Raw genomic sequence first — 11,762 nt, forward strand, 5'->3', positions numbered from 1 at the left:
GAAAAATATTTAATTCATCTTTGAATATTACAGTATCTTTCGCAAATAATTTATTTACTATCAATTTACATACATAAGTATCTTGTTTACAGCACTGGTGCTACCGGCATTTCGTGCACATAGCACGGAACAAAACCAGAAATTGTACACATTATATATTACCCTCTGAGAATATTTATGGATTTGGTTTTATAGTTCATGTCCACGTTTTCAATGTCCATAGAGGGAGTATCGCTTTCAGGGTTCACCTAAAAGCAGGCCATGACACCTCTCAGTCTTCTCTCTGGTACAATTATCATGAATAGATCTATTCCATAGACCTTATAAGTATGGACTGGCAATTGCCTATAGTTTCTGTAGAGAAGCAGTGTCTGAAGGAGGTTAGAGAGAGAAACATACTTTTTAGTACTTCTCTCTCTACAAGTGTCCGGACACTGTCCGGACACTGTCCGGACACTTGTAGAAAGAGAAGTACCAAAAAGTATGTTTCTCTCTCTAACCTCCTCCGGACACAGTCTGATACGTATTGCCAGTCCATATCTGTAAGGTCTATGGTAATAACACGGAAAACATGTTATTACGGGTGCTTTCCATTTAGCGACACAAATCGACACAAGTGTCATTCTATCTTTGTTTGTATTATTCACTGAAAAAAGATAGAATGATGCTTGTGTCGACTTGTGTCGCTAAATGGAAAGTACCCTACAATGGGATGTTTTGATTGGCTCACGCTGGTGACGCGACGCGTGACGCGCTCAGTGGGAACGAGCCCCAGTCTTCTCTCTGGTTGCACTCTATATTCCGTTTCAACCAACCGTCAATTATCGACCAATCAGTGAATTCTATTTTAAATTAGCCAATTGACAACGTGGACACTAGATCCACTCATAGAAAATGTTTAATTAACCAATCGGAATAAAGAAAAATCTTTGCTTCTTTCTTCTTGGAATGCATTCCATTTGATGTTATTTTCACTTCAAAGCGTTTGATGGACCAATAAAAGCGAAGCGACTATAATGTCAAGTGGCTCGCATTTAAGTTATATTTGAATCATGGCAGACTTTACGTAAGTCTCGCTTTCTTATATGACAGGCGGAGGGTTCTGGAGCGGGTTTTGAATCGAATTCACTTGTCAAAGTGATTTTTGACTGAATAATGGGTATCGTGCGGTTAGTACATTCACTGAGGAGTAGAGAAAACACGCTGTCACGGTATTCTCACACTACATCGTTCCACGAATCGAAATCGAATCATGACGAGAGGTTATGTCTGCAGGTTTGCTGTCAAGGCCACTCTCGTAGGAGGTATTGTTTATTATAGTGTTCATCAGGGCCTGTGGTCCAAGTCCGAAGACAGCGTGCAATTGTATGGTAAGATCTACAATAATGTCGCGCCTTACATTAAGAACAACATTCCCAAGGAAGTCGTCAACGAGGTGTGTTTTAATTAACAATTTTAGCAATATTTAACATTTTTTCAGCATATTTAGATAATATAATAATAATTATTATAATAATTTAAAATTTAAAATATAATAATTTAATCCTAGTTAAATATTAACATTTAATAGCAATCAAATAACATCTAAAGTGACAAGTTTTACTATTGATTCAATCAATTTTAGATTTATATGCACAATGGCATTACGAGCTCTTTGTTTTATATTTTATATTACTTTTTTCCAACATTTTATTAGATTTATTTAAGAAAAAAAAAATTAAATTGTTCTATAGCTACCACCATTACCAAGTACCAGTGATCTTTCCAACTTTATCAAGTCATCATGGAATAAGGGAATCATAACAAGTACAAAATTCCTGTCCAATACTCCAACCTATGTGACCAATGGTGTGCAAAATATTTTTGAAACTGTGCAAGATTATATAAAACAACAAAGTGTATCTGAGAAAAGTCAATGATTTTTATTTCTATTCTGTGAATTTTAGGGAAATATTGTAATAGTATCATCAGTGAGTACCATGAAGTTGTTGTCTTACTTCTCTATGGTGTTAATTTATATATCTATATACTCTTGTCTCTTCTTGAGTTTTTCTTATTAATTTATTATATATAGAATATTTTATTATAGAATAAAAATAAATCATAATTTGTGCATCTTCAATAATTCCAACATGTATGTGTAAAAAGAATTAGAACACAATCCGATTTCGTACACATATTTATTCTCTGAAATGTTATACAAACTGTCGCCATTACAAATCTCACTCGACATTTTTCATACATTAACGAAGCATTTCAATTTCTTGAAATTCAAAGTGTTACTAATATGTTAAATTTCTGTTCTATGGTCAGACAGATAAAAGATTAAAATAAAAAGGAAAAAAAATGCAGGTTGAAAATATAACTAAATATGAAAGTTCTACCATGAATCGCAGTATATACTGGTCCCAAAAATAGTGATCATATTGTATAATTGTGTTACAATATTTAATATAATCATAGCAAACGTGTCGTATCTAATATAAAAAGAAACAAAATGAAAACGTGAACGAATTAAAAAAAATATACTTGTAAAAGCCTGTTAAATGCCGATGCAGGAATCTTGTGGCGTCCAAAAAAATAAACTTTCTTTTTTCATTGTTAACAATATAGTAATCTTTCATAAGATGGTTAACATCTAACCATACAAAATCGAGTTCTCTTAATTCTTTAACAGATAATTATGAGACAATCTGATTAACTATATACATATATATATATATATATATATATATATATATATATATATATATAGTTAATTAGAAAAAAGATAGTAATCATTTATCAGTTAAAGGATCAAGATTCAAGCAGCGAAGCTGCTGCATGAAGTCCAAAATTCTCGATTTTAAGCTTTTTTAAAGACTTTTAAGTACGCTTATGTGCACATGTGTGTGTGTATATGCATATGTGTACACATATACACACATACTTATATCTTTCATATATATTTATATAATTAAAATTTCTTCTCGCGTAAATTCAACGGATGACTCTGCGGACCAAGGTCCATCAGTTCAATATATGATTTGCAAAATGCAGTTCATTTTCTGGGTTGTTGGATGATAATGGGACGCGAACAGTGCGCCGGTCGTGCATCATGAGTCGGTGTAGGCTTCTCATGGAAGTGTTGAACAGCTTCCGGCGGAAAATCAGCGTTCCCTTTGGCTGGGGCACCGCTAATCATTATCGTCTTCGGCGGACTGCAAAAACATGAAAAAATTCCGTTTTCTGTTTGCCACATATGATTAAAAATAGGCAGAAATAGTACTGAGATACTTCTAATTTGTGTTACTTTTTCAATATTTTAAAATGACATAAAAAACATTGACACATTCGGAACAGTTAATCAATTAAAAATAATAATGGTATAAATGGTATATATATACGACATAAATATATATTTTTATATTTATTTCCTCCTATTTATGTCTAAAGAGTTATTGTTGGACACATTGTTTTGTCTTTTTGATTATTGCAAGCGATATACATAGTATAGCGATACATATTAATAATTTTTATCATCTTATCGAATAAGATATTGACACTCTGTTAAACATTTTTACGTGCGATATGTTATCGTTATTAGCTGATTAATCATCGTTGAAATCAAGATTCACTTCAAAAACAGATTTCATATGTATATGAATACTGATTTTATATATTCTCTTTTTATATTTATTATTGATTTTTATATTATTAAATTAATAAAAAGTAAATTATTTTTATGATTACGAATTAATAAAAAGTATTTTTATCACAAAATTAAAGAAATTTTTTTATGAAATTTGCGCTGCAAGGCGCCTGATTAATCATTAAATCATTTGAGTCCGATTTGGTTTTCGTTTCGTCCGTAAATACAGATTCGCTTTTTCAATGTAAATGTTTATTCAGAAACTCACGTTTGTTTTCGATTGCGTAATATTGCGTTATATAAACGTAAAATATCGATAATTTCACTTATCGTCAAAACAGGATGAACATAAATGAGTTAATTATAAAGTCGCATAAATTTTTTATATCTTGCACCTTGTGAAGATATAGAAAATAAAAACACACATATACTTGAAATAAATAAATCGCGAATTGCATGCAAACAAGTGGAGTTATAACTGTTATAACTGGAGTCGATATATCAGATTTCTAAAACCAAGTTGCATCAACATTATTTTGGATTTAAATATGTGTCTATTTTTATCTTTCCTTCTAAATAAATAAAGACAAACATATTTAAATCTCGCTTAAAGCTAAAATAACATTGGTGCAATCGAGCCTAAGCGGTTCTTTTGTATGAACGATTTGAATCTTCCCCTCGTGTCTCCCCTTTGCTCTCCTAGTCTTTCCCTTTTAAACCGGCCGTTTGTGAGCCGCCGTCTGCAGCCCAGGTGCTTCCTCGTTTTTGACGCCGCAAGCGGCTGATTACCAGATTCGTATATAGCATATGATATGATACGTCGCAGTAAACGATGTCGATCGCTCTATTTTACCTGCTAGAAGGTCTGCTGTCCTCGACATCCTTGCTAGGCTTTGTCTCGCGCTCGTCCTTCGGCGTCTTATGCTGGGTTATTCTCATGCCGCCCGCCTTCACTGAAAGAGGCAAACACGCGGCGTGAAATGCGCGTTAAAAATTGCACGAGCGAATGGTCGACCTTGAAACAGATCGCAAGCAAGACAGGTGAATTTCGATGGATCGGCAGCATTTCGCAGCGATAGAAATGTTAGAAAATCGCTAACCTGCCGGAGGATGACCGCCCTTTAATTTGCATTCGTCCGTTCCGCTCGACATTCCGTCGTCTTTAGATCGATGGAAAAGTCTTAGTTTGGATCGAATTCCTCTCGCAATATGTTACCGTTGTCTTGTCGCTCGTGGCTCGCAATCGCACTGCTTTGTCGCCGATCCAGTGATGATTGAGTGATAGCGGTAGCCGAGCCGACTTGCTTCGTATGCGTCGTGTTTTCGAACGCGAGAGAGGGGATTACTACTACGCGTCGTTTATACTCCTTTCACGATGTATCTCGTCTTGAGTACACATGCAATGGCGTTTGTATGTATATGCCTCCGATATGATTTACATGAAACACGCATACACACGCGATAATTAGAGAGAAATGTAACCACAGAAATCAATTAACAAATTTGTAGTTGTATATATTCAAACTGTATATTCATTGATATCAGAACCAGATAACATATACTCAATATCATTTTATAACGCGATATGAAATATATAAAGAATGTAAAAATAATATACTGAAAGTATAGAATGTAAAAATAATATACTGAAAGTGCTCCTCAATTTTAATATACTCTCAGATGCAATTAAGTTATAGAACAAAAATTATGTATAAATTGTTTCATAGAAGTACTATATTGAAGGTAGTGTTAAATTGATAGAAGATTTAGTGTAAATTATATAGAGATAGAAATTAATCTATTTTATTTCATAAACGATTAGTGTACAAGGTACAGTAACGTGTACAATGTATATATTAAGTTTAGGAGGAAGTGCTTGGCTGTTCCAATGCTTTTTCAGCTTGGTACGCATAGTGCAAATCCTTGGAATCTTGATCCGAGATATGTACCCAACCAGTTGATTTCATGTGGTATACTGTAAAGTGAAATATATATTAAGACATTGCAGTTATTTGCTACAAGAAATATATTTATTATCTTACAACCGACCTCTTATAATACCGCCAGAATAGGCATCTCTATGTGTAGCATGATAGATCGATCTTCTTCCAAGTTCATAAGCCTGCTCGTCGGTTAAATCCCATCTATAACCAGAATCCAACACGCCGAACGCGAATACAGATCCAGAACCTACGCTAAAAACTTTTCCCGGCGTCCGAGTGCCCTCGGAATCGACATAATAAAGTCCAGGGCCACGTTTGTCCCAGCCAGCTAGCATCATACCTATATGCGATTATATTTATAAATTTTCACATAACTTATGGCGCTTAGATCTTTAATATGAGTCACAAATGATATCTTACCAATACTCAATCCCATTCCTTTAAAGTTATAAATCATATTTGACAAGAGTTTACTCGCTGCCGCAATAGAAATGCGTTCTCTGTTCCTAAGTTCATACATGCGGCATTGCCTTGCTAAAACACGGTCCCAATAGACGCAATCGGCAGCACCACCAGCTAAAGTGCCAAGAAGATAATCATTGATTTCAACTATCTTCTTCATGGTGGATGAACCTGAAAAACAAAATGAAAATTATAATCTTCAACATTGACAACTAGAAATTTTTAAATTGTTTTATCTCATAAAGATATAATTCATTAATTGAATAGATATATATGAAACATGCTTTACCAATGAACTGTCCTCCAGTTGCACGTGAATCCACTGCCAGAACGATACCGCCCTGATACCGAAAGCCCAAAGTTGTGGTTCCATGATCAAATTTGATCTTCAGATGCTTTCCAGTTTCATCAGTGCCTGCAGCTATACGTCCAAGAGTTTCAGCTGGCTATAAATATATATAAAGATTATAGAATTAGAATATAACACTTTTCTATATCAAACATTTAAACTTCTTCAATATAAGAATACAAATAAGACATATAAAAAGAAAACTTGATTTGCTATTTTCAACTTATGACATTAATTTATCATAGTTTAATATAAGAAAACCATACTTGACAATGCAGAATGACTTGTGTATTTAGAAAAATAATTATTACAAACATCAATAAAATTTATATCAGCTTAGATATTAATGTTATCGTTATTAATAATTACTGCGACGTAAGATAATCGCTTTTGTTAAATTAATAGACCATAACGATGTAATTTATATACCACAAAATGAACCATTGCATGATGTTGCAAATTTATGTCATACAATCGTCGTTTATATTATTAAATTACACTTACATTTATAAACGGGGGCACTGCCAGATGAAGATTGTTGCTAAAGTTTTTCGTATATGCCTCGATCTCGCCGGCAATCTTATCTTTTTCTCGCGAATATCCAAAATCAGCGAAGGAGTTGATACCGCAAACCTCGGCGAGCGCCATTTTGCCCAAACATTAACCATCATTCTTGACGTCCATAGACATAGAATAAGTAGAGCGGCTCTCATGCTCATCAATATTTTAGTGGCGAAGTATAGTTAGAAAAAGAGAGAAAATAGAAGCAGAATCTTTTTCTCTCTCTTATTCGCTTCTGCGCAGTGACTTTTACAAGACCATCGGTTCACATGATTATTACTCGTCTTCTCTCTTACTCCTTATTATCAGCTGTTCTGAGTTTTGGTTTTCTTTTTCATTCATTAAAAAGAAACCAAAATTTTATTCTTATTTTTTCTCTTTTTCTATGTATTTTGCAGGGATCTCGAAGCTAATAATAATTTTATTATAATAAAATAATTTATAAACTGCCAATGTGTTATGACACATTTATAGTAATAAGATTGAGATTTAATTTGTTTATATACATTTATTAACATGAAGCTGCAATGACTGCACAATGCTATACACTGTTATGAAATAATATAACATTAACGTAACATTTTCTTATATAGGATAACTTTTTAAAAAAATTGTATGTTTAACAAGAACAGTGTATGCTAGGTCTAAAGATGGAGTTATAAATGTATGTGATATTAACGATAAATATATATATAAATCTTAGTACAAAAAAAACAAATATAGAAAATTAAAAATATAATTAAATAATTTTATAAGTATATCATATTGCAATGCCACATAATTGTTATATCACTTTATCAGATTGTAAGAGAAATGTTCACATATTATATCCATTTACATAAGAAACTTTTCACGATTTACAATTTTTTAAATATTCGTTAAAAATTGTTAAAAATCTAAAATCAAAATGCAATAGAAATGAGCGATTTGATCGCTGAAACATATCTTCCATAAAATCACGATCTTTAACAAACCGCTTGGTTAAAATGCGAGCCAATTAACGCAGTTCAAAAGCGCACATACGATTATGTTTGTGGAAAATATATTTTTATAGATTAATTGTGATCCGAAACATTATTTTCTTTGCATTAATAATAATCTTGTTCTTTTGTTTTCGAAGACATAACATACATTAACATCAAGGAGTCTTTTATATGGAGCAAAGAGTCCTTTTTTCCTTTTTTTGCAATGTGCGCTTCCAAAAAACATTACCGATAATTTTGTTAGAATGCTAAATCGCCTCATAGGCAACGTCAACACCAGTTCTTGTAGCTGAACCATTTAAAAACTCCTCGAGTTCATCTCGCTCTCTATTTTCATCCCTCGATCGGTGAGATGAGCGTTTCTTTTTCTTTTCAGTTTTTTCTGTTTTTTCCTTATCCTTGTCCTTATCTTTTGCTTTCTTCTTTTTCTTCTTCTCTTTCTCATCTCCCTAGAATCAATAAAATAAAAAAAAATAAAAAGGAAGAACCAGAATATATAGAAAACAAATCTAAATTAATCAAAGTAATAGGAAAAATAGGAAAAATATACTTCAATATATCCAGAGATCCTTTATAAAAATCTTTTATAAGCTATATATGATAATTACCTTCTCTTTATGTTTCTTTCTTTCTTTCATCACCGGACTACTGGTATTAGAGTTTATATGACGCATGCTAGTGTCATCGAGCAATTCTAGGTGAACGTTGGAGCTTGTCATGCTAACATCCAGACTCTTATCGCTCAATTCTAATCTGTCTTTCCTCGTACTGGTACTGCTCACGTCTTCACCTCCTTCAGGACTCTGCCGCCATTTGGAATCCCGCCGCAACCAGCTATCAATAGTATCCGAATTTATGTCTGGCTGCTCATTCGGCTCATAATTATTCGAAATACGTAATTCTTGTTCTATGGAAGAAACAGAGTCGCGTTTCATAATTTGATTTGGCTTCTCGGTATTCATTTCTAGACCTGACAGTGGTTCTAGTTTATGTTTTTGTTTAGATAGCGGATTTTCTGCTAATTTTGGCTGTATAGGAGAAGCTACTTCTTCAATGGATGACAAATCGTCTTCATAACCAGCTACTAAAGGATTTGCAGTTTCTGTATCACTTTAAAATAAAGTTATATTATTAGTAGAGTATTAGTATTGATTATAATTATATATATTATTGATGATAATATATATTGACAAGTTCTTTATTTACCTCTCAGAATCTACTTCTTGCTGCATCTTCTGTGGCGAGACCTGATTACTATCTTCCAAAAACGACCTGTCTAACATCCCATCATCTGGTACAAAATCTTCAACACTAGTCAATGGTGCATTTAAGCTAAGATTTTTAACATTTGGCAGCTTTCCATCCATCTCATCTTCTTTCTTGTGGCCAAAGATTTTGGACATGAGTGATGGCGGGCGATTGAGCGAATCTCTTCTCTCGCCATTGTCGTTAGCGGATTCAGCCAGTTTAGCTACTTCTATTTTAACAGCAGAATTTTGTGAAATGGATGATGTCACAATTTGCGAAGCTTTCATAGAATTTGATAAATTATTCAATGTGCTTGTCGCGGAGCTCTCCTTTTTCGATAATGATTTCATCTCTAAACTTTTCACTGGGATTGGAGTTCCGCCACCAATTGGACCAGGCATTGAGATTGATCTTTTGACTTCTCCGGCGGCATTCGTATTAGGAGATGCAAGATGATAGCTACTCATAGATGATGGAACATTTGAAACTAGATTGCTAGCAGATACTGAATCGGCAAGAGCTCTTCTACGATTTACAAGATTATCTAGGAATTTGTTGTAATCGGCATCATCACTGTCTTGGAAGAGATCGAGTTCCTGAATTGTCAGGCGTGTTTCCTCTTCATTAGTTTCGAGCTGTTTTAGCAACGTTTCACGTTGCAACTGCAGAAACGGTAGATTAAAAAATTTGTGCAGTAGTTTTAACCCGAAGCCGTTTCGCATTGACGATTCCGCATATCTTACCTACAAAAATTAATTTATAAATTTAGAATAAAGTAAATTTAAAAAATTTTAATATATATATATATATATATAATTTGATTAAATTTTAGCTAAACACACGGTAAAATTTATTCATTCATGGTAAGATATCCATTAATTAATAGTGTGAGATGTAATAGTCATAACAGTAACATAATGAGGTTGATTACTTGTGCTGTTCTTTCGTGTAGCGAGTCTATAAAGTATGTCACGTGATCCGCGGTGACAGTTCTGTGATGCGACATATCGCAATGATTACCGAGAACGATAACGGGAATATGGCTAGGTATTTTTGGCAGTTCTCGTTGAACATAATCAAACGTCCAACTTTTCGTGATGTCCATCACGATAATAACGCCGTTGGTGCCTTTGTAAACATCGAGAAACTCAGCATCTAAAGCTGGTTCCTCGATAACATTCTCCGCATTACTTGGAGCATTGTCCATCTTTAAACCTTCCAATTTCCGGCGACGTCTGCCACGATCAACGACATCCCATACCTCCACTTTTACCACATCATCAGTGGCTTTATAATTCCATTGTATACTAGCCACCTGTATCTCTTCTGTGGGTATATACTCTTCGATAAATTTTTGCCCCTGCAGTCTATAGAATAAACATGTCTTTCCTACATTCCTGTCTCCCTTTATTATTATTTTCACTAAAAATAATGTGTAAAGTTTGTATTATAATTGATATCCTATTTTACATTAAAAGTTTATGAGTATATGCACACTTACTATTATATTGTACACCTTTGGCAAATTTTCTCTGAAGATTTGTCGGCATAGATTGATGGGCTGGTCTAGGAGACACATTGCCGATACCATCTGATTTGCCAGTTAATCTCTTAATGGCAGAAAACATTATGTAATCTTCAAAGAAGCAATTGTTGAAAGAATTAATTCTAAGACCTGAAAAGATACCTGGAAAATTAACACAATATTATATATGTATATATATATATGTATATATATATATATATATATATATATATATATATATATATATATATATATAAATGTAATTTTTAATGTTATAATAAAATTATAGATACAAATTTTAAATATTGACATAATAATAATATATAAATATTTTTATTCTATTTTAATGATTGTGAGTGAAAGCTATATAATTTTAATTAAAATATAACATTATATTAAGAATATTTTCTCAAATTATGACAAATTAAAATACACATATCGTAAGCAATAACAATAAATCAATTATTTTATCAGAATTATGTTATATAAATGTTACATAAATTCTATACATCATATATAAATTATAGAAAAATATATCATATTCTTAAATTATAATATCCTGAAATATTAGAGCAAAAATATTAATGCCCATCAAAGTTCGCGAAGGAGACAGGATTCTAAGTGTATTTGTTTCACGATATTATCATCGGAAAATCGTTTAATATATCTCTCGATGCATAAACGAGCAAGATCCTTTTAAAGATTCATCAAATTCACGAGAGATTTGTATCGTGGAAATCGCAATTATACTTACCACATGTTATACTTCAAGTTTCATGAATGAAGCAAGCCTCTGTTAAATGCGGCTCTGAATGTGAGACAGCTGTCATAAGTGTCATATGCAGCAGCAGCTGTTTCTCCTTCATTGATGCAAGGTTGGCAATGCTGGACGCGAGTCTCGCGCGTAATTTTAGACACAATTCAAAATGATGGCTCTGATTTTCCTTTATATTTATTTTTTCGTAAATTTTTTTGTGAAAAGAAAAAGTCACGAAAATGATCTCTCGAATTATGTGTGAATTATCTAATTATAATAAAATGATATATTAATAAATATGAA

At 32.9% G+C, this 11,762-nt stretch overlaps 4 protein-coding genes across 6 annotated transcripts; 1 reads left to right on the forward strand and 3 right to left on the reverse strand.

Annotated features, from left to right (window-relative positions):
• Positions 1 to 1,015: 1,015 nt before the first annotated feature.
• Positions 1,016 to 2,107, forward strand: LOC145975471 (MICOS complex subunit MIC13 homolog QIL1). 2 transcript variants are annotated; one of them, XM_083105969.1, is made up of 3 exons: positions 1,016 to 1,169; positions 1,276 to 1,435; positions 1,734 to 2,107. In XM_083105969.1, the coding sequence occupies exons 1-3, from the start codon at positions 1,156 to 1,158 to the stop codon at positions 1,917 to 1,919; spliced, it is 360 nt and encodes a 119-aa protein (XP_082962095.1). In that variant the 5' UTR covers positions 1,016 to 1,155; the 3' UTR covers positions 1,920 to 2,107. The 2 variants fall into 2 exon arrangements, with proteins under 2 accessions (XP_082962095.1, XP_082962094.1); XM_083105968.1 differs by having other exon boundaries at positions 1,050 to 1,211.
• A 54-nt stretch (positions 2,108 to 2,161) lies between these two features.
• On the reverse strand, positions 2,162 to 4,979 carry LOC145975472 (death-associated protein 1). The gene is made up of 3 exons (XM_083105970.1): positions 4,732 to 4,979; positions 4,485 to 4,584; positions 2,162 to 3,200 (listed from the first exon to the last, which is right to left on the reverse strand). Exons 1-3 carry the CDS (start codon positions 4,781 to 4,783, stop codon positions 3,041 to 3,043), a joined length of 312 nt encoding a protein of 103 aa, XP_082962096.1. The 5' UTR covers positions 4,784 to 4,979; the 3' UTR covers positions 2,162 to 3,040.
• Positions 4,980 to 5,420: 441 nt separating this feature from the next.
• On the reverse strand, positions 5,421 to 7,061 carry Prosbeta5 (Proteasome beta5 subunit). The gene is made up of 5 exons (XM_083105966.1): positions 6,890 to 7,061; positions 6,326 to 6,482; positions 5,995 to 6,207; positions 5,681 to 5,914; positions 5,421 to 5,606 (listed from the first exon to the last, which is right to left on the reverse strand). Exons 1-5 carry the CDS (start codon positions 7,031 to 7,033, stop codon positions 5,494 to 5,496), a joined length of 861 nt encoding a protein of 286 aa, XP_082962092.1. The 5' UTR covers positions 7,034 to 7,061; the 3' UTR covers positions 5,421 to 5,493.
• A 422-nt stretch (positions 7,062 to 7,483) lies between these two features.
• Positions 7,484 to 11,713, reverse strand: LOC145976433 (rab-like protein 6). 2 transcript variants are annotated; one of them, XM_083107506.1, is made up of 6 exons: positions 11,457 to 11,713; positions 10,679 to 10,852; positions 10,109 to 10,599; positions 9,136 to 9,920; positions 8,538 to 9,039; positions 7,484 to 8,378 (listed from the first exon to the last, which is right to left on the reverse strand). In XM_083107506.1, the coding sequence occupies exons 2-6, from the start codon at positions 10,803 to 10,805 to the stop codon at positions 8,178 to 8,180; spliced, it is 2,106 nt and encodes a 701-aa protein (XP_082963632.1). In that variant the 5' UTR covers positions 10,806 to 10,852; positions 11,457 to 11,713; the 3' UTR covers positions 7,484 to 8,177. The 2 variants fall into 2 exon arrangements, with proteins under 2 accessions (XP_082963632.1, XP_082963631.1); XM_083107505.1 differs by having other exon boundaries at positions 10,679 to 10,864; positions 11,457 to 11,712.
• Between the last annotated feature and the right edge of the window lie 49 nt (positions 11,714 to 11,762).

Source organism: Camponotus vicinus, unplaced genomic scaffold (genome assembly GCF_025532165.1).
Source record: "Camponotus vicinus isolate PSW18456_S1 unplaced genomic scaffold, iyCamVici1.0 SCAF_8, whole genome shotgun sequence".
Lineage (NCBI taxonomy): Eukaryota > Metazoa > Arthropoda > Insecta > Hymenoptera > Formicidae > Camponotus > Camponotus vicinus.